At 42.5% G+C, this 22,735-nt stretch overlaps 1 protein-coding gene across 2 annotated transcripts in view; it reads left to right on the top strand.

The window, feature by feature from the left end:
* Positions 1-22,735, top strand: part of SUFU (SUFU negative regulator of hedgehog signaling) — an 89,836-nt gene that overhangs the window by 27,581 nt on the left and 39,520 nt on the right. For both annotated transcript variants that reach the window (XM_053983665.1, XM_053983664.1), the window contains exons 4-6: positions 16,413-16,555; positions 18,895-18,980; positions 21,049-21,121. In XM_053983665.1, the coding sequence (XP_053839640.1) occupies positions 16,413-16,555; positions 18,895-18,980; positions 21,049-21,121 (302 nt within the window). The remainder of the gene's footprint in view (positions 1-16,412; positions 16,556-18,894; positions 18,981-21,048; positions 21,122-22,735) is intronic.

The raw sequence follows: 22,735 nt of genomic DNA, 5'->3' as shown, positions 1-22,735 counted from the left end.
AAAAAATCGGCAGAAACTTTTTGGATAGGATCCAAGCACTTTCACATGTCAGAAAATTGTTTACTCTGAAAGCTGTACTAAGAGCTAAATTCTTATCTCTTGATAAAAGCCAACTTTTTAGTTATCATAGAGGTGTGCTGCTGAGCCCAGCTCAAGCTGGGGGAGAGTAAGGTGTAGTCATACTCCTGCTGACCCTGAGCATTTTCAGGTGGTGATGACTGAGTTGAATATTCATCTAGCAGCTGCTGCTGTCCTAAATATTATTCCTGTGTATTGCAATTGCAAAGCATGTCTTATTGCAAGTGATGTATTTTTCTAACAAACGCTTCTAGGCAAATGAATGTTGCATTCTTTGTTTCTCTCTCTCTCTCTCCTGCACTGTGGCAGTGCTTTAGAAAAGCAGTCTTCTGCATTGAATTTCAGACCTCTTTCAGCCTTGGCTGTTCACTGTAACAAGCGCTTGGTGCTTTTGATTAAAGGGCAGTACTTACCCTCCTTCAACAACACCAAGCTTTCAAGTCTCAAAAAGTTTTATTTGTGGCTTTATCTGTTCTTAATTTTATCACTGTTTGACCATGACCACAAATTCCAACTCTGTTAGTTTTAAAAAATCCTCAAACCTTCAAACCTTGAAAATGAAACTTTACACAATTCCGTGACCTTAGCTTGTCATGGTTCATGGGTGTACTGCAAATACCTCATGGTAGAAAAAATTTATACTTCAATTCAAATGAAAAGGAAGAAATGCTTTTCCTACAGAAAGCTTATCCAGAGCTTACTACAATTGTTAACTCTTTATGTACTACAGTATTAAGACCCTTGATCACTACAGAGGGACTACAGTTTGTGTTTTCCTGAAATTAAAATCTGCACTTTTTTTTCTCTCTAGGATAAATTTATGTTGTTTTCAAGGATCTATCTGATATTTCATGAAGGAAATATATTGATGTAGCATGGGAATAAGTACACATGTGTATGAGCTCTTGCTGCTTCCATGTTTTTAGCCTGAAAGAAAACAGCTGCAGCTGTCAGGTACAGGTTTGAAAAAATTGTCATGAAAACTCATCATGCATAGAGCCTAAAGATAATGATGTGGCATATGTCATGGTTATATTCTCCACAATGCACAGGTTGTAGTGGGGAATGACCCTGAAGTATTAAGAGGATGTCCATGAATTAGAAGTTTGCAGGTGGGCTGAGCTTGATGACATTTACCCTAGAACATATCAGCATGAGCCCCTGCTGATTTAGGGGAGACAGGTAGCACCACAGGAGACTGGAAAACTGGCAAATGCTATTCTTCACATCCCATAAAAAAGCCTGTATCAAAACCAAAACAAACTCCCAAAATGAGAAAAAAAAAAAAAAGTTTCTAATTGGTCAATCAGATTTCAGGTCTTAACAAACCATCCAGAAGGCATCCACAGAATAATGGATGTTCCAGCATGGATTTATCAACAATAAATCAGAAAAAATTAAGTTACAGATACCATAGGAAGCAGTGAATGTTGGTTGCCTTGATACTACTGAGACTTTTTACATTGTCCCAACAAGTGCATGAATGAGCTGAGGAAATGAGATCTTGGTAAAAGGTAAAGAAGAGGGCTGCAATACTGGTTGGATATTTAGACTCTGGGTAATTGTCAATGTGTAGTCATCAACCACAAAAGATGGGCAGAGCTGGGAAGTACTGGTGTGCAGTAAGGGCAGGGAGGCACAACAGGTGCAAGGTCTTCTCCTGACACAGGAATAATCCAGTGCAATCAGCTGGGAGAAAGCAGCAGTTCTGAAAGGAGAAGAAAACTATTTGGAGTTATTATTACCAATGAGCTATACCTAAACCAACAAGCTCTTCATGCTGAGAAATAGAAGTGAAATTACTCTGATGTATAAATAGAAGTGTTCTGTGTTTTTCATATGATTGGGTCTTACACTGCAAGGGAGAGGGACAACATTGTATTTCATTTTGGGCGAAAAGCTTCAAGTCAGATGCATCCCAGTTGGAAGGAGACTGGAGGAGAGCAGTAAGAATGATCCAGAGGTCCAGAAAATATGGCCTGTGAAGGAATGATCAAAAGTTACATTTGTTTAGTCTAGGGAGGAGAAAATGGAAGATGTGAGAATAGTCTTCAAATATGCAAATGTTGCTGTAAGGAATCAAGTAATAAATGCATTTTTCATGTGCCTACTGGGGATAGGAGAGACTAAAAGTTCTGTAAAAGAGACTTAGGATTTGTCATTAGGAGAACTTCCAAATGGCAAGTGCAGTGACACATTTGGATAGTAGCAGATTCCCTATTGCATATCTTTGAGAACAAGTCAAACTGTTCTTCATGGATATTTGTCAGGCAGAGTTTATCCTTCCTTTAGGCAAGGGCAGAATAGGAGCCTTCCTAGTCTCATTTATTATTATAAACATGTCTTGAATGACTAAGTATTCTTTTCAGGTCTTGTAAATGTAATTTTTTTTTAATTCCATAAATACATAATTTATCTTTCTCATAGTCTCCTGGTGACTAGTGCACTGAAAAATATTTAAATATGAGTTTAATGTCTCAACTAATTGAAAAGTTGAATTTTAATATTTGACTTTTGACTAGTCAGTTGACTAGTCAGTAATAGGAAGCTGTTTGCATCCTGGGTACTGCAAAACAGTAATAACAAAATGTGCAGGCAAAGAAAGTAAGGATGCAAGGTGCAATTTTTCAGTGGCAATTTAGTGTAAATTTCAGCTGAGTACTTCAGAAGCAACTTATATGAATTATTCCTTAGAAAACTTACTACTTCTGAAAAGTGGGTTGGACAGAACCAATTCCAATAGGTACATGACAAGTTATACCTGTTGATAACAACTTGTCAAAACAACAACCAAACTAACTATAGCTGTTTGTTTGGTTTTTTTTTTCCCCACAAACACCTCTGCACTGTCATGGTGAAGGATCCCCTTCTCAGAGAAAAAGATATTAAATATATTTGTTATTTCTATGAAATCTGTAGGAACTTAGTATCTCTGAGCTTCTGTCCTCTGTCATGATTCATTCCCAAAGTTTCCCCTGGAAATGAGGATGGTTCTGCTGCATGGAAGTGCCCAAGGCAGCACAGCTGCACAAGCCTTTGCCAGCCAGGCTGAAAAGCAAGCCCAAAATGAGGAGCATGTAGCCTTCCTTAGTAATTTCTGACATGTTGTACTTTCTTCGGGTAGGAATTATTTTATGACAGCTTGTCTCTAGTTTAAAGAAGGACACACACACAATTCCTGCCATGTGCATGATGTCCCAGTACATCAGTTTGGGGCCATTATGCCATCTCTCTATGCCACAGTTTCACACCTTTGGTTAAACAAGGGTGATGATGGAAGTTGTAAAAGCTGCAGGTGGAGGTGCACTTTTCTTATTCAGCAGTTTTCACCTGAAGCAGGTTAGTTTAGTTTGAGTCATGGAGATTCTTTGTGTTTGACAGGCACTGTAACTCTTACACTGAAAGTGGGGCTCAGTGGGATTAGGGGATCTGATGGGGGTCACAGACCTGCAGCCATTAGCCAGCAGGTACCTTGGCACCTGCTATCCTGCCATAACCACCAGGCCTCGGCTTCACATCTCCTGGGCTCCAGAAAGCTTCAGAGTAGTAGCCTCAGTGACTCTTTGTTTGCCAACATGTTTTCAAACATTCTTGACACAGGCCAATTTCTGTGTGTAAAAAGAAAAAAAACAAAACAAGCAACCAAACTCTAAACCTAAAACAAACTCCTTGCTTCCTTGAATACAAATGAAGCTTGTCTGGCTTGTTTGTAAAGCTGTTTATTTCTTCCCAGGAGGATGACTAAAGCCAAATAAAATCTGCCAGTAATTCATACACATTTTTCCCTGACTGTACCCTTATCTTTTTCTTCCCAACCCCAGGCCGATTTATTATTCTCTTCTGGTTGCTATGGCTCTGGAAAATATATATATTTTTCCTATCATCTGTTTATAATATTGACCTGTTTCCAGTATAGAGCTGGCCTGTCCTCTCTCTAGTATTCCAGGATTTTAGATTAAAATTGTATGGAGATTAACTGTATTTTTTAGCTCTACAAAGAAGTATAAATCAACATCAATTTCAATTCAACAGAACCTGTTCTGCAGTGAACTCTGCTGCATGAATGCTGAAATTGTAGCACAGTAAATTGCTGTAGGTGAATAGGAGACTCAACCAAGTGTGCAGGAGTGCGTGCCTTTATTCTGCAAAGGGGTATGGAAACATTAAGTCACTGGTTCCAATTTAACCCAAGTTTGTCATGGCCAAAAGCTCTCATCATCTGATAGTTATTCAGCGGTCCATGAGAAATTGGTTGGGTTTTAGCCTAATTCCTCTTAGATGTTTCCCATAAAACAAGCTGTTCTGTGAGCAGCAGCTCAGATTGAGCCTGGTCCTTTGCATTTTGTGCACTGTGTCCTGCACTGCTGCAATAAATCCCCTTCTCCCCGTAGTGCCGCCTTTGAGCTCACCTCCCCAGTACTTGCCATCCCTCCCCCCATCTCCTAAGCCAGCCTTGTCACATCCCCTAGCTTCCAGCTGGGACGTACGTGCTGCAAGTGGTACCAAATGATGTGCTGGCTGACAAAACAAACTAGTTGCTGGTGTGCAGAGTGGTTGGCTGATGAGCTGGGCACAACAGGCAGCTGTTGAGCTCATGCTTTGGTCCCTAACCTGTGGCTGGCTTCCTCTGGAGCTGGATGGCAGTGCTGAAGTTGTTGGCAACGGAATTGCCAGATGTAACTCTTGTAAATTGTTTTGAAAGGCATTGCAGTGAAACGCTGGCTGCAGATAGACCTGGCCCCTTTTACTCCCCGTCGTAGATCTGGGTTCCCTTAGTTAAATTAATGTAGGTCCCCTCTGCAGGCTTGCAAAGCTTAATATTATGTCAGTTTGTATGGCTGTAATTTTTGGGACCTCCAGAGCCTGATGCTTTTATCCTCACTTTTGAGGCAGGGATAGACCCAGCTCCTTTTCTGTGGGTGGCTGCAGAGGCACAGGCTTGCCAGTGCTTGGACAGCAGCTTTGTAGTGGCCTTGGCCATGGCTGAGGTTTCCCTGGCTATGAACTAGCACACAGCTGGTGGCCTGTCCTTCCTCTCTGTGTCCTGTCCTGATCAGATCAGGTTTCAGGTGTGGGTGATAAACTGGGAGAGGGCATAGAGCAGGGACACAGCTGCAAATGCCACCACGTGTGTGGTGTGCCTGTTCTTCCTGGCAGCACAAATGGAGTTGCATGGCCTTAGATTTTGTGTGATTACATTGACTTCACTTCTCTTCCTGTTTCCAGCAGGAAGGGTGTTGTGCCTTTGCAATACTGGAGACACCCCAGTGCCAGACTCTGCCCTGCCTTCTGCCTTGGAGCACTGTCACTTTGTCAGCCACTGATGTGATAAGCTGGCCATTATTTTTGCTGATTGTTATGGCTTTAGTGAGTAGCATCTTTCTGGCCTTTGTTTGGGACTTTGGGCAGCACTAGATAATCTCTTCCCCTTATATTTAATTCAGCTGCAGTATAGAAAAGCCCCTGCAGCCCTTTGGCCAGGTTTGAGAAGTGCAGGATGATATACCAGGAACACGAGAGGAAGGGACCAGCATCACTGCTGAGTGACATTGCATTTGCTTCATTAGCACGGGTGCTCTGAAGCAGAGCTGGGCATGAGGCTCCTCCCAGTCAGAAATGCAGCAGTAGGAAAGCATGACTGGAACCCCAGGAGTTTGCAAGGTCACCTGTACTCTCATTTTACTTGGAGGATGAAAAGTCTATGTCTTATGTTGAATTAAGTGAGTTATATAATATAAAGTGTTTTCTTCTCTACCTCTCTAATCTCCGACACTTTGGGCTTTTTTCCTCTCCTGCAGTTTGTCTGGATTCATGGTTATTTCCTGTGTCTTTCTGTGGAAGCTGTTGTCTCTACAACTTCTAGTTCTTGGCTGGGAACAAGTCTCTGACCTTCTCCAGCCCCAAAGGATAGGTTCACACTAAGGCACTGAGAGACTTTGCCAGGAGCAAAGGCATAGAGAGCCTTTGTTGCTTATAAAATACTTTGTTCAAATAGAAGGAAAGCTGTCTTCCCCTAGGCTGCTTTACTGATTACATAGTATTTCCAGGCAGTAAGTGAGGGATCTCAGTGCTGCCTGAAAGAGAAGGCTTGTTTGTAGCTGCTACTGCAATTTAGATAAAGTAGGTTTAGGCCCAGTTTGAGTTGGCGAGATTTCAACTGATGCTGTCCCTTTTAATTCTGTCAACTCATGTCTTGTTCCTGCCTGGGAACCGAACTTGACTTGTTGTTTTTCAGCTGTTCAGTACAGTTCATTCAGTTTATTAAAAAAAAAAGAAAAAGAAAAAAGAGAGGGAGTGGGAATTTGTCTTCTCTCTGTATTTTACATCAGTCCGTGTGCCCTGATGCTGCTCCCAAAGGGTCAGGGATGGACTCGGCACCAAGAGTTGTAACTTTGATACATGGTTATACTTTAAAATGCACAAGTTATTTTAGCTTTCATATTGCAGGTGGGCTGCTATTGAGAGAGGGAGGGAAGAAGCTGGCACAGAGACCTGGAGGAGGTTGTGTGACGCATCTCTGTGCAGGGCTGCTGCAGCAGCCCAAGTGGCAGAGGGACAGCCAGCAGGCCCCATGCCCAGGGACGCCTGGATGCTGGCCCCAAGCAGGTGTTTATCCAGAGTGGCTGCAGTTCAAGATCACGACTGATCTGGCTGATGTTTTCTACCCAAAGTGGAGGGGAGCCGAGCTCTCTGCAGGAAGCCTTTTCTTCCATCCTACCCAGAGCCTCTCCACTGTAGGAGAGTGAGGAGGAGCCCACATGTTAGAGACCAGCAAGCTCTGTGAGGAAGAATATCCCTTAATGCTGGAATAAAGGAAGCAGGGGAGAAGCTGCACATGGTGAGCTCTGCCTTGGATAAAGGCTCTGTCCCCTGTACTGAAGGAGGAATGCAGGACAAAGGAAACAGCACAGGGAAGGCAGAAAACTCCCCCTCCTGCTGGTGTGAGGTTCTTTGGCCTCTCATATATAAGGTCTTTGTCCCCCCCGAACTTTCCTGGGAAACGGAAGCAACTGCTTTAGCAGTTAAAAGCTTCTGCAGAGAACAGTATTGCCTCCTCCTATGGAGGAGCTGAAAGCAACAACACAGAGGGTCTGTTCTGCAGTTGCAAGAGCATCCTCTCTCACTGCCTGTGTGCAATTGTTTGGGATGCACAGAGGAGAGTTTGAAGGTTACACGTACTGAGTAGCCTTCTGAAAAGGACTGTGTTTTCCCTTGACAGCTGCCAAGCCCATGTTACATGAAACTGCAGAGTAGAGTAACTGCAGATGAACTGCAGAGCTGGAAATTGGGTTCACTGTTACATATCCGCCTTCTTACACATTCTATTGAAGATCTGTGCAGCAAGTGGTGCTCAAACTGTGCTTTCTGACTAACCCACTCTGCCTGTGAGAGTGGCAGTGTGCAGAGCTCATTACAGACCATCTTCTGACAGCCTCAGAGCCAAAGATCCTTTGCAGCAGCCCGCTCAGCCAGGAGGCAGCAAATGGGCACAGCAGGGGAAGTGTTTTGTTCTTGGTGGGAAAGAGAAACTGGGAGAGTATATTCAGAGGTTGTGGGCAGCCCAGAACCTGAGGGAAGTGGACTCTTGTGCTTTTTGATTTAAAATTAGTGGCTTAAAGGAGTCTTCTCAGAACACTTGGCATGGTGTTTCAAACGATGCTCCATAAACAGGCTGTCCATTTTGCATTTGAACCATAAATACAACTCTTGGAATGGAATAAGTGTGTTTTTCTTGCGGTACTGTAATGGGTTGGTAGAGCTCAATGGTAACTATTTTATGCAAGTATGTGTGAATGCAGTTTTTCTGTTTCCTGCCTTTGGCCTCCTGCTTTGCCAAAGTAAAACAAAAGTTTGGCCTGTGCAAGCTTTAAATTCCTGAAAATTTAAGGGAAAATAATCAACCACTGAGAAAAATGACACAGTGCTCTCTTGAAGACCTCTGCCCTCTTGTCCATTACAAGTCCCAGAACTAATGCCTGAGTAATTAGAACCTTTTCCTGAAAGGATTATGATGCAATAACTTTGTAGATGTTTTCTCACAGACCATCTCCCCTTTCTTGCTGTTTCTTAAATAATTTTGCTAGAAGAGATATCCTGGTGCAGTCTAACAGTCTCTGTCAGATGTCTGTGCTGTGAAGGCTATTCAAGGAAGCTGCTTGTATGTTCTTAGGGTTCTTCAGAGGCAGATACTGCCTTTGCTTCTCCTTCAAGCTCCTTGAAAGCTCTTCAGCAGAAATGTCTTATAGATGCATATCTAGGGGAAGATCACAAGTGACTGTATAGGCTTTGTGGTGCTCATGGTATCTAAGTATCCTTCCTTCTCAGTAGCCTGCACATGTGCAAGTATGTAGGAGGTCCAACAACAAGGAAGAAGGTTTTTCTCACCTGCTGTAATTCTATTCCCTCACTGAGCACATTTAAAGGTTGCCAAATGCTGTGGGTACCAGTCTTTGTTCTAGTTGCACCTGGCTGGGAAGCATTCAGGTAACAATAAAACATTCTGGCTTTCCTGTGCCAGAACACAGGATAAAGTTTTTAAATGACAGGCAAGTATCTCTTCAGACTGGTCATGTGGGGCTACATGATCTGTAAATAAACTGTCATTAAATACCTGCTTTGAGCTGAGTCCTTACCTGAAAGGAGATCCTGCTGTATAACATCCTTTCTGGCTCCTGGGCCTCCATCCCCATCCTGAGGCATTTCACTTTTTGAAACTGTTGATGTAACTACCATCCCTTAAAGGGATGCTGCAAAATGTGTCTTCTTCAGGTGAGGATGCAGAAAGCTGGTTGCACTGCAACTGGGCAGAGGTGGAAGGGTCTCTTGCCTAACCTGGAGCTCAGAATTCAGCAGGAACGTCACTCCTGCTCCCTTATGGTTGCTGCAACAGGAGGATGGAGAAAGTAAAAGAAAGACTGGGGAGAAGTGAAAGCACTCCAATCCTGCAGTGATGGGACTGAGTGATGGGGTGTAGAGGAGCAAGAGCTTGGAGCAGCAAACTTCTGTGGGACTGAGAAGGAGCAACTCACATCTGTGTTCATTTTCTTTTTCTGCCATACTCAACAATGCCAGCTAAGTCCTTTAATGCTGCCATGCCTTCTTCCAGCTTCCCCTTTCTGGAGGAGAGAGGCCATGCAGATAAATCTGCAGATGGGTGAGAACTGTGTTGTTGCAAAAGCAAGGTGAGAGATACAACCTGCTCTGGACAGTGCTTATACAAAGGGGACACCAAACATGATGAATATTCCAGCTCCTGGTTCTGCTGATTGCAAGGGTTGCAATGCTTGAGGGGAACAGAGTGGAGGAGCTGCATGAAGTTGTGGGGAGGAGAGAAAGCGTGGGAGGAGGTGGCTAGTGGAGCAGGCTGTACAGAGTCGGGGAGAGGACAGGGGGCCCACCACTTGCAGAGGGTGGGAGTGTGCCCTGGGCACTGGAGTCACTTGCTGGGAGTCTGCTGAGAAATTCCCAGAGTTTGCAGTCATGGAAATTGTGTATACAGGTAGCATGGGGCAGGAAGAAGGAGCAAGCCAGATATGTAGATCTGTAAGGCATGGAAAGAAATGTCTTGGAAAACAGAAGGGGTAGAAGAGGCTCAGACCCAAATTGGTTGTTGTACAATAGCATTTTTTTTTTTATAATGCTGCACTCTGCAATGTGGCAGAAGGCATCTGGATGCCTGGGATCTACTAAGAAAAGCAGTATTTGTAACTCCATCAGTGGAAGCTGCAATACAGTGAGACACATTTTCCATCATCCCACTGCCAATAGTAGTGATGACTCCAAGCACAACACAGATAAGTGATAACCTTGCCCTGCTGGTGATGTACCCTGGGAAGGTGCGGAAGGCTCTTCATTGGGCTTGCAGTTCAAAGAATTAAATGATCAAGTAAGTTTATATGTGTTTGCATAAATTGATTGGGCTCTTTTGTGAAGGTTGTTAATTTTCCAGACTTAACACCCTGGAGCTGTGCAGTAATCATTTTTGTATTTTCAACCTGCAGAGCAAATTTTAAAAAACAATCTGCATCATGCTTCTCTGCTTTCTGAAACTGTCTTCAAACCTCAGAGATCAAGCAGTCTGTACAGTACTGATAATCTGTTTTTTTTCCCTGCTATTTTTTTTAAAGAACCTTTTACCTAGGCCCCTTGTTTCTAAAAGCCCAATTTGAATCCCTGCAGTGGAGCTATTGTTTAATTGTATTCCTGGGATTTAATTCTTCCTAAGGGATCTTCTCTATGCTGCATGTCTGCAGGAGGCAGCAGCACTGTGTGAATTTGCACCTCTTTGGAGTGCCAGGGCTGGGGCTGTTCCTGTTTCCAAGGCAGGAGATAAAGGGCAGCAAAATTGAACTGAAAAAGAAAAACAGGGAGGAAAAGCATTTTTTAAACATATGCAAATAAATCACAGCTTGGATTCTGCTAATTCCTTGTATATTCTTAAAACATGTTCATCTTGACTTAAAAACAAAATTATAAACTAACTGGCAGTGGGCCCCACAGATTATATCACAATTGTTTTTTGCCTTTACCAATCCATGTGTGTAGTTCTTTGTAGGTTAGGAAACTAAGCTCGAGACTGAATTTAGCATTAATTATCCTAGCTTACCATGGCTGGCAAATGAGTCTGAATAAAGTCTTTTTCTTTATGCTCTATTAAAAAAAATTTCATCCATATAATGAGTTGCAATAACAGTGTTACTTTGAGATACTTAGGCACAACTTTCATCTTTAGCTTTTGTATCAATTTATTATACCTAACATTTTGCATGCATGCTTATATTTATTATTGAGCTAGTTAGAAATATATTAAGTAGGTTTGGTGAAAAATATAGCTATTACACTTCAGCATTGGACTCTGTGTTTGCCCTTAGTTTCTCTCAATTCTAGCAGTTTGGTCTGCAAAATGGTACTGAAAAACAGCATCAAATCTTTCTTGTGACAGATTGCCAGATTACTTTTTTTTTTTATAACAAAGCCAGACTGAATATTAAAAATGTGTTGGAGAAAATGCATTTATATAATAAATTATACAGACCATGCATGGGGTAATGGCAATGCAATAAATTACGTTGTTTCTATAAGTATTGGATAAGCTGCATTCAATTTAAATGTCTGGCTGCATCACTGTCATGCTGATCAGGAACTCACTGGGGGCCTTTTTAACATTCCTGCACCCATAAGTCATGGAGTTAAAATCCTTCTTTGCCCTCAAATACACAATTTCTCTGAGTTATGCAGGCTGACATCTGTGACTCGCTGCCTGCAGTTTAGCTGAGATCTCTGAGTCAAAATGCAGGTTTGTAGCCCTTAGAGCAGCCAGTTTTCACACTGCTGAGACTGTGGATAATGTAGGTCTGGCTCTGTGAGGGATGTGGTCATCTTGTTTGTGTGCCAACATCCCCCATGCCACACGCTGATGCAAATTTACTGGGGTGTTTTTTTTGTTGGATTTTTCCTTTCTTTTTAGACCAAGGTAGCAAAGAATTGACAAGCATTGTACTAGCATAGCTAAGCAACATCACTGCTCCCAGGGCATGATCCAGGTTGCTCTGCTTTTACAGGGGACAAGCAGGACTGTTTCTTTCAGCATCATCTTGCACATGTCCCCAAATAAAGTGACCATGTAATGATGGCCTGCTTTTCCCCAGAAACAGAAGGAACAGAAACATGCTTTTGAAGGATAGGAGTCTAGAGTGGCTGTTTTCCCAACATCAAGCAAATGTACTTAGGGCTTTTCCCACTCAGCTTCTAACCTGTAACACACTGTCCAGGTGGATTTATCTGGCTACTTACTCAGCCCCCTCTGTTGCTGATTTTAGCTGGCATTTGGAAGGAACAGGTGTCTTAGAAGAGATACAGAGGAATGATCAGGCTGCAAATCTGTTCTTCTAATTTAAAAATTTATCTCAATAATTACATGCCAGGACCATGTCAGAAGGGACAAGTTTCTGGCCTCTGGATGAACCAGAGTGGTGCCATTTGAATTGCCTTGCAGCCAGACAGGCTGGGGACAGGAGGCTGCATGGGCATGAGAAAGGCTTAAAGTTGCCTTGCTGTCTTCTTGCTGGTGGAACAGCATTACCTCTCTGTTTTCCTCCTTAAGTTGCCAATGCACAGAGAAGGTACTGGACCCCCAGATGCCCAAAGTGCGTTCACCATCTGCTCTGGGTGCAGCGTAGCCAGCTCACTGGAGATGTTCCCTGACTCACTTGCAGCCTGGGGCTGCCTTTAGGATGGAGCTCTCTCTTAGCTTCTCTCCTGGTACTTCTCTAAGTTTGCTGTCCTTTTCAATTTACTCTCTGTGGCAATTAAGGGAGTAAGGACTTACAGCACGATCCCATATATGGAAAGCTGGCAGGTTTAAAAAAGGAATTGAAAATACAGTGGGAAGTAATTTGTGTTTCTCTCTAGAGCTAGGTAACACCACTTGAACATAGATTACATGCGTTATACTTTTTATGAAACATCCCAAGGCCAAGAATATGACTTGATTTTATTTCTTTAGGCATCAGCTATATTTAGTCAATTTAAAGGAGAGAGTAGGAATGCACTCCAAGAAAATACATGATCAAAGTTAGACAAAGAAAATTTACTAGTCTACAGTGGAATGGTTCCCTCTGAGTTATTTCCCCAGTTCTCATTACAGAGCAGTTGGATAGTAAAGTTAGGAGAGATTGTGCTGCTGAATTATGACTGTTGCTGCATGAAGGAACCTCACCTGCTTTATGTGAGCTGTAAAAGAAAATTGATAATGACATTTTAAAGACTTAAAAAATGGGTGGCTTAAGAGAGTGGTCTGGTATAACTGCTGCTTTTGCATAATAGAATAGTACAAGAGCTGGTCTATGGCAGATTTAGAGACTTTTCATTTTTGTAGAGCTAGAGGGAGGCTTCAGATTTGCTATTATAAATTATGAACTAAAATAGTAAGTTTGAATTGAAATGCTTTAATGATTTCCTTGTTGAGTTCTTACAAAATCAATACCTCCCTATGAAGCAGTTGGATTTCATGGAATTGGCAATCCTAACCAAAAAGAAAGAAAAGTTAGTGGTTTTTGTTAAAACATAAACTTGCAGGAAAAGAACCAGTTTCAAAATTGTGAGGATGAGTCACCTTGCTGTGCTGGGTTTAAAGCTTGTTAGTTAGTGCCCCTTCCAAGCAGGAAGGGTGCAGAAGTCCCAGAGGGTTCTGTGAGCAGCCTGTGTATTTACAACACATCCCCTGCTCCCATGGTAACTGCTGAAGGATATGAATTTATCCTGGGACAGCCTGGGTACCTTAACTCATCCTGTCATGGAGGGAACGTGAAGCCACCTCAGGTTTACCACGAGGCAGAAGTAGTCAGCAGCAGTCAGCTTGTGTGCAGTAAATCAGAGCCTTAGTTTACTCCAGAGGATTTGCTGATTTATCCATAAGCTAAAATAATTTGGATTTAACTTTTTAACATATTTTCTTTTAGGTCCTTTGATTTCAATTTCTCCTATTGATGGCTAGATAATTTCTGTGCTTTGCCACCTGTTCTATGGATTTGACAATTACCCAGTCATGTCCTGGAACTTTTTCTGATGACTGTTGGTTTTGCTGTGGTCATCTAAGGAGACAAGGCTTATCCAGTTGTGGTGTTCTCATCCCTATCTTGTTTTGAAAACATGAGTGTGAAAGGTAGGAAGGGAGGATACTCTCCCTGTTTTCCACCATGAGGCAATAGAAAGTGATTATCTAGCCCTTTGTTTCTGTGATTTCTTAGTTTTTGTGGCTACAAGTCATGTAATTCATGCTGTTCTCAGTGCTGCAGTGGTCTCTGTACGAGGGCCGATCTTACATCCCTCATGGGTGACAATGCACCAAGTGGAAAGCTGCGTTTCAGGGTGTAATTCCAAATTTCTTGAACTCACACAGGTTTTAATTTGGCTTCGTGTTATTTGCAGATTTTTGTGTGTGTGTGATTTAATTGAGTAGTCAGTGTGAATTTTGTGGTGTCCATGTGTATGCAAGGGAGAGGGAGATTTTCTAAGTGTTCAGTGTTCACATGGACATAAACAGGTGGGTTTCCAGCAGAGACATTTGCATTTGAAAACCTGCTCTAAACGGGCTGGGCTTTCCCAGGAGAAGCAGCACCAACAGTGAAACGCAGCGATCGATCAGCATAGAATTGTGTGAGCATTTGATGGGCAAAATGTTGTGGTATAAAGACAGGGCCCAAGAATAAGCTCTTTGTGGCTTTGTTTCATTCCTGAAAACTGTGACTGAGAGGCTTTTATCATTTTAAAAAAATTAACCAGCCACATTTTGTCTGACTTGGAAAATATTACAAGATATCCCTTGCAACATTCTAAGTGCTGTTTCTTTAATCAGATTTTGATACTAAAAAAAAAAAAAACATTTTTCATTTGTCTGCTTATATTTCCTCAACTCTAAAAGTAAAGTAATATTTGAACCAGTCCTTTCAGTTACAGAGCGGTAAGCGTGTAATTTAGTGTACATAACGATAAACTCTTTGAAGCAGCTTGCATTCACTATGTTTTCTTTCTTTCCTAATTTTAACTAAGGAAAACATTCCCTTACTTATCACAGCACTTCTGTTACATGCCTCATCTTTCTGGCTAAGTTCCTTATGGTAGTTAGAGTTTATTTTAATTCTTAATCAAATGAGCTGTCCAGGAAATTCATCTGGAAAAACATATATAATAAATGCTCAAACCCACACCAATGGGGACACCCAGTGGAGACACACTGAGTTGCCCAACATTACAGCCAGGAGCGGACCAGCAGCTCCTCATCAGGGAGAGGACTACAAATATTTTTAACCACAGCAGTTCTGAGGGAGCTCTTGTGATTTCACCTGTCTGCTATTGAGGGCTTCCTTGAAGCTTCCTGCCTTTGCTGCTCTTGCACAAATCTGTGCTTGCCATTGTGGTGGTCCTGATGCACAGTTATTGCAATGGGGTGTGCAAGCACCCAGTTCCTTGGTGGAGTTGTTTTATGTGACTGGGAGTGAGTTGCAGTTACTGGCAATTCAAAAAGTTTTTCTCTTGCTGTTGCAGACACTGCCATGTTCATCTATTAGCCCTATAGATATTTAAGGGGTGTCCTGTTGTGATGTGTTTGGAAGGTGATGTGGGAAGATTAGGTGAAGCTCAAGATCATGGGGAGAGCACCTCGCTGAATTAGATCCTGCTCCTGTAGCATGGGAGATGCTCCAGTCTTGAATTGACAGACAGCAACTCAATTAACCACTAACGTTTTCTAGTCTGGATTGGAATTCCTAGTCCTCTTCCAGTGGGCAAGGGCTCCTTTCCTGCTGAGTTCTAAGTCTGGCCTTGCGAGAGACCACAGCAAGGACAGCAGCCCAGACTGCCTTCATGGATGGGCTTGGTCAAGGAGAGGGGCACTGGGCCTGCCACTGACTTTGGAAGCAGGCAGGCAGTACTCAGTTCATCCTTGGAGCACTACACCTATCTCAGACGGCAGATTGTGGATTCCAGGTTGTTTATTTGTATGTACGATATAGCTCTGCTTGGACAAGCACAAGACCCAAGATAAAAGCAGTCAGCTAGGCAGCATTACCACACATGCTCCAGGAACTGCATGCAAATGGAGCGTGCTTTAATTGCTGTGAATGTGGTCATGGCTGGTTGTTTTACTTCTAGTTCACTCAGAAAGCAAGCATTAGCCTTTCCTGTGATGGGGCAGCATCAGACAGATGGGTTCTGGTGTGCCTTCTGGCATGCACTAGCTGTGGAACATGGGATTATCCGGGGTTTTGTCTTTCTAAGTAGGAGGGGAGGAAAAGAAAGGAATGCTTGCCTTGTTTTGATGCAGTCTGTTCTGACATAGAATAAAATTTATAGCCTATTGGTTTTCTCATTGGTTGGAAAAGAAGAAACATGTTAATTATAATTCTGCACAAGAGCCACCCAGACAACTGGGAGAGAGTGATTTTGACTTACACCATCACAAGTTGGGCAGCAGAATTTTTATTAGCTATAGCGTGGTAGTATTTGTGTTTAATTCAAATTTGAGAGTGTTTTCTCTGTATATATATATATATAAAAAATCAAAGCAGGACAGTGTTTTTTGCCGCAGGACTCAAGAGTGGACAATTTTGAAATCAGTGTTGAATTCAGATGACTCAATGAGATTCCATTCTTGTTTCAGGTGGTTCAGAGGCTCAGCAGAGCTGGCCAGGGACAGTCACTGTGAATAGTCACCAGGGACTGTCCCAGCCCAGGCTGGAGGTCCCTGCCTGGCAGCAGTCAGGAGCAGCTGCCAACAGAAGGAATGTTCTAGCAGACTTCACGGACTAAATATTTCTTGTTTCTTGTCCTTGCAGAAAACACCTTTTGCAGTGGTGACCATGTGTCGTGGCACAGCCCTTTGGACAACAGTGAGTCTCGAATCCAGCACATGTTGCTGACAGAAGATCCCCAGATGCAGCCGGTGCAGACTCCTTTTGGGGTCGTTACTTTCCTGCAGGTACGGCCCAGCCATGATGGCTCCGACTGCCACCTCCTGGGCATGGAGTGCAGCTGACATTGTCTTGAGCTGTGTAACTCAAATATTTGTTATCCTGTCTTCAGTTTCAAACATGAACATTGAAAAAAAAATAAGACTGTGAGAGAAGGCGTTGAGAGAAACACTTTTAAAAGCTAATGTAAAGATAAATTAAAATAAATTCTATGGTAATATCGGTAAGTGATCCACTGGTTTGAATGCCAGGAAGAGAAGAGTTTGGAGCAGGACTTGGAGCTGTTTTAGCAGTACTTAATGGCAGAAATATACCTTTAAGTACTGACACAAAGATTCTTTAGAGGCTGAGTTTTCCTATATTGATCTACTGTTTAAGAAAGGTTCGGGTTTGCTTTGCAAAAGAAACATTAAAAAAAATCCCTTGTGATTTAACTCTGCTGTTCAGCATGGGGAACTTCTGTGGCCAAACAGGTTTGCTTGCTTTCCCAAAGTCCTTCTCAGCGATGCTTCTCAGATAGGGGCTGCTTTGGATATTTTTTAATTGCATATTGGGTTAATAACCTTAGTGGAAGAGTGGCATAGTTTATGCCAACTGCTGATTTCTTCATGCTCCGTGGAAAAGCTTCCACCCTGTGGGAAAATGCAAGTGTCTATATTTTACAGTTTAAGCTTCTAGTTGCTCCCATTGGTTGTTGACTATAGTTGCAACATGTAAAAGGAAGTTCTGTTACCACAAACCTGCACAAGACAACTGCTGTGCAAGGCTTTTCTGAGGTGCCCTAATGTCTGTGTTTTATCAACAAAAACAAGGTGGGTGTGAGATTAATTAGTGCAAGTTGAGTTGTGGGACCTGGAAGGAGAGACAGAGAGCCAAGCTAAGCAAGATAATCCCTGGCTGACTCTCCAGCTAGTACTGTGTTAGTCCTCATCTCTTCTTTAGTGCCCAGCTGTCTTGAATCAAACAGTCAGCTTGCTGCATCCTGAGGCCCTTGGCCTCTAATCTTCCACAACACATACAGTTGACTTGGTTTTCCCCTTTGTTTGATGCTTGTTGTTATGAATTTATTTTGACCCATGAGGATAAATGATTACAAAAAGCAAAGAATGAACATGAAATAATTTCCTGTTTAGAGTCTTGCTGTTTGTATGTAATTAGTGAGTGAAGGCCCAGGGAGGGGTGTCCTGAAGCAGGGATGATTCAGGCTGTTGATGGAGGAAGCCTGGAAGATGGGTGGGGATGAAGTGCACCTCCAAGGGCTGGGTCCTGGCAAAGTGAACTCTGCAAGGGGCAGGAGAGGTAGGGTGAGCAGAGCTGGGTGCATGCTGATATGAGAGTTTTCCACGTTGATCTCTATCAGTGCAGTTATGTGCCTACAGCAGAAGGCACATCCTTCACTCTGCTTGCTGCTCTTCAGAGCTTAGTTTTCAGTTTTCCTCTTTTCTGATAAAACATCAGTTGAACAGATTTTGACGAAAAATACAGTGTTGTTGGAAAAGACTTGGGAGTACTGAGGAAGATAATAGAAGGCAATAGCAGAAAATATTTTTCATCTCAGGGTGAATCACTGTGCTCAAAGGCACAAACCAGTGGTTGATACAGCAGGAAGAAACTGCCTTCTGCTATCAGCTGAAGGGTGTTTCACCCCTTCATTTGAAGCAGCTGATCTCAGCTGCTGTTAGACATCTGGTACTGTTCAGTGTGGCAGCTCCTATCCTGAAAAGCAAACATATCCTGCATTATACAGGAAGGCAGAAGTCTGCAGTTGCCTGCAGTGACAAGTGGATTATGTGGTGTGTAAGCAGCTTTACTTTATGGTGCTGGGTGAGATGTAACCAGTCAGCAAACTGAGTTGGTCAAGGATTTTATGAGCACCAAAGCAATCCCATGTGGCAGCAAGTCCCTTGCCTGGTTGAAATTGCTTGTGCAGTATTGCATTTGCCCCTAGCAACTGGTTGACAGAGCAGTGTTTGTTATGTGCTCAGACCCTAACCTGTCTTGCTCTGTCCTGTCTGTGTGGACTTGATTGAAAAGTCAAGCAGACGAGTGTATGAACCCTGATTTGTCACCAGACCCTCTTTATTGCTAAATTCACACACTCTTTACAGGATTAAATGTTACATGACCAGAGTGCTTCACATGCTAAGTGTAGAGAGAGAGAGAACAAGGTCTTGTGGGATCCCACTGTTGTCTCAGGCTCCATTTGTCCTGGCATATCTAGTTAGATTAAAGAAATGGTGCTTCTCTGTATGTGCACTGTTTGATCCAGTACCACATGGCACATTTTTCTCCACAGTTCTTTCGTGGTTCCCACCCACTTTAGTATGTCTGTTGTTATTTATTACAGATTGTTGGGGTTTGCACTGAGGAACTGCATGCAGCTCAGCAGTGGAATGGTCAAGGGATTCTGGAACTGCTTCGGACTGTCCCGGTGTAAGTGGTGACATAGCCCATATAGGGGAGCATTTCTATAGAAAACAATTCAGTTGTTTATTTTTATTAACAATCTTTAACTTGCTGATGGAACTTATTTAATCTGTGCTGTAGCAAGAGATGGGAATTCATTGCAAATCTGTTCTCACGCACAGACACTTAGATGGCAAATTAATGCATGTGGAAGTCCACATGTTCAGGGTGAAAGAGAATGAGGTCTTGAAAGCTTAATTTCCTTCCTCTTATGCCTACAGGGTTTTCTCATTGGTTCTTCCTGGGATAACTGTTACTGGTGACCTTGCTGTTTAGTTCAAAGAAAGGAAGGAGAGGGTCTGGCTTACAAAACTGTCTGGAAGTACTGTGTGAAAGTGAGAAAGTCACTCTCAAACTTGGCCCACTCTTGGTGGGCATTCATGAAAGTGAAGTTCATTGTTTTGCCATGGGAGAAATAACAAAGATGATGTTGGATTGAGAAAGAGATGGGTTTTTAATGGTAAATGATATGTTGATGCTTCATTTGCTGCCAGGGTGCAGCTAAATCTTTTTGGCTTGCAGGTATTTTGCTTAAACATTTTTAAATTCAGTGGAAGTTACTGCCTTGTGACTGTAACTCAAAAGACATACTTTTTAAAGCAAAATAGTTCTGAATATTTGTTTCTGGGCACAATAGTACACTCTCTAGTGTCACAATAGCCTTGAATTTATTGATTATTTGGAAGAGCTGGACTTTTTTAACTTGAACTTTTCCCTTTTAGGCACAAGTGCAGATAATTCATGCAAATGCCCTAGAGTAGAGTGAATTTGTCCAGCTGCAAGCTTTGTTTCTGGGTCTCTTGAGACAATAAACATTGCCTGCAGCTCCCTTAGTTCCTCTAAGTCAATACAGATACAGCACCTCTCTCCTCACTCTATTCTCATGTTGGTTTTTGGCTTTTGTGCTGCGGTATAAGCACCTTTCCAAAGAAAAAATGAGACTCAAATGTGCATAATTTGAAGGCAAAGCTGCAAGCTACTAAGCCATTGATGTGGAACTGGGGTAAAAGTCTCTTGCCTCTCCTTTTCCCAGTGAGGAACTGTGGCAGGTCACACCCCTGCAGTTAATAATTCACAGCTTCCAAAGAGATGTGAAAAAACGAGCGGCTATGCATGCATTTGAAAACCTGTAAAATACTAACTTTTTTTTTCCTCCCACTCTTAAGTGTTTTGGAGACTAACACAAACTAGTCCAGAGGAGGGGGCTTTTGATTGCAATAACAAAGTATCTCATGAAAAAAAAAAAAAAAAATTTTTTAATGGCAGTTCCAAAAGACTTCAGTTTTTACTTCAAATGAAAAGCATGATCTAAGGCTGACTTCTGCAGTCTGGCTGCACTATGACCCAAAGTGAAGTCTCTGACTATTTCATCTTCACAGTAATCTGTTTTCTATCACCTTTGTTGGGAAACACCGTGAACCTTCCAACTTTTATTGTTAATGATAACAAAGATTTCCCTGAACCATCTGAGTACTTGGCCATTAAGTACCAACTGAGCAAAATGTCTGTTGTGATAGTATTTATCAGAGCAATAAGCTCTTTGTGGTACTGAACGTGACTGCCAATCTTGCCAAAAGTGCAGTCCCACTGGAGCCCTGCTCTATTCTTAGATATGTAATAGAGGAATAAATCTTGACTCCATCCCTTGCTCATCTTTCTTTGACTCAGGCTACACTGGACTTCTCAGTCCCAGTTTGTTTCCTGTAAGATTAAACCCCGTCTCAATCTTGTGTGAGCAAGGGGGCCTGCACAGGGGATAACAGCCTGTGTCAGTCCTGACTGCTGTGCATGTCTGGGTGGTGCCAGACACTGAGCAGATTAATTGCTAGGTCATGGAGGGCTTTTATTATTTATTTATTTGGAAAATGTAAAGGGCAAATGCATGCTTTGGGATGTGTACACCACACAGAGGGGTTTCTAGCTTATTTTAAACCCTTATCTTGTGCTTCCTTACAGTACAGGTCCACTCTGAGGACCCTGCTGGAAAATTCTAATTAAAGGGCTTGTTTGGTTCATTACCTGTCTTTCTTTGTAGAGCTGGAGGTCCCTGGCTGATAACAGACATGCGAAGAGGAGAGACCATATTTGAGATTGACCCACATCTGCAAGTATGTTTATAAAATGTCATGTCTCTTGTAGAAGCCAACTGTGATACAAGAGTTCTAATATTTTCTGTAAAGGTGTTTGGATCTTCTCAATGTTTGTAATAATCCAGGAAAAGTCTTAGAAATTCTTTGCTCTCTTAGATGTGGTTCAAGAGGGACATGTCCAGCCCCATGTGAATGGCAGCTCTAGGAAGAAAGATAGAGAAGGGAGACCAGGAAAATGGAATCTCCTATAGGAGACAAATTGGTAAAATTTGGACTGGATGTTTTAGAAAGGAGGAAGAAAGAAGATGAAATACATAGAATAATATAAGATTTAGGAATGGTACATCAGAAAATTCCTCATTTCTTTCATATGCAAGTGTAAGGAGACATGACATGCAGAAAACTCAAAACTAACTACTATTTTTTCACAGCAAATGTGACAGTGTAGCTCATTCCTGTAGGTTATCACTTGGGGCCAAGTAGTTAGTGTGGACCAAGGAATGATGGGAACCCAAAAGTACCACATGCAGTTTTTAATAATCCATGCAGGAAGAGATATTAAACCTTCTTCTTCAAAGTTCAGTTTAATTTCTGAAATTTAAAGATAAGAATAGGACCTCTATGGAGAGATTGATGTACTGTGGACTTCTCCTGATCCATGCATTTGGGAGACAGTTCTGCAATCCTTTCAGCAGAGCTGGAGTACTTGGGTCCCCAGGAAATCCAGTGCAGTGCTGGCCATGTTTCAGTGAATCACTGAGTATTTGCCTTTAACAGAGAACTTATGGCTCAGCCTGGTAGGGCACGTGCAAATGTGCATGTTTTGTACAAGCATTTGCTTATGGTCTGCATGTCTGTATCTGATTATTCTCAGTTGCCTCACAGCATCTTTTACTTTGAAAGCATAAGAACAAAACCAAATTCTACTTTTTCTGGTTTTAAGGATTTGTTAATCTAGAATAACCCCAGTCTGAGAAACACAAAAAAATGTTCCACAATGCGGGAGCTAATACAACTGAAAGTCCCATAAAGTTTTTAGACTTTCCAGAACCTTGCCCTCTCCCCTCCTGGAGGTGTTTCTGTTGTCTGCACACTGGTGATTCCTAATGATAACAAGGTTTTCTTCAATTTACTGTAAATGAAAAATAGCTCAGCTTACTGGAATCTGAGTCAGCCAAGGCAAGTTAAGGCAAATAAAAGAGTACCTCTGCCTCACCAGTGTGTCCTGCTGCTGAAAGTTGCTATGTCTGTGGTCCTTCCGGACTTCCTCACATTGAACACATTCCTGTTTCTGTTCTCTCTTGCCCTTGCAGAAGTGCAGATGGGCAGGTGTGTGTGTGCACCTCCCTCCTGCTCTGCTGCCACAGCCTCCAGGGATTTATAGAGCAAATTCCACCCCTGAGTCCCACAAAGAGCCTCTGCTGAGTGCAGGGAGTAAGGCTGTTCCAGGCTGCCTTCAGCCCTGTCTTGTGCCTTCTGCTCTAGTTAGTGGGGAGAGGATAGAGTGTCATTTTCTTGGTGTTGGTAGAGGGTGTGTGAGACCAGAAAGGCAGCAGTGGGAGGGAGGGAACAGGCAGAGAAACTGGACAGCTTTCCTGGGAGCCAGCAAGCATGTTGTCTGCCTGGGAAGCA

Source organism: Vidua macroura, chromosome 8, assembly GCF_024509145.1.
Source record: "Vidua macroura isolate BioBank_ID:100142 chromosome 8, ASM2450914v1, whole genome shotgun sequence".
NCBI lineage: Eukaryota > Metazoa > Chordata > Aves > Passeriformes > Viduidae > Vidua > Vidua macroura.
The sequence above is the reverse complement of the archived record's forward strand: the minus strand, read 5'-3'. Positions and strand labels throughout refer to the sequence as shown.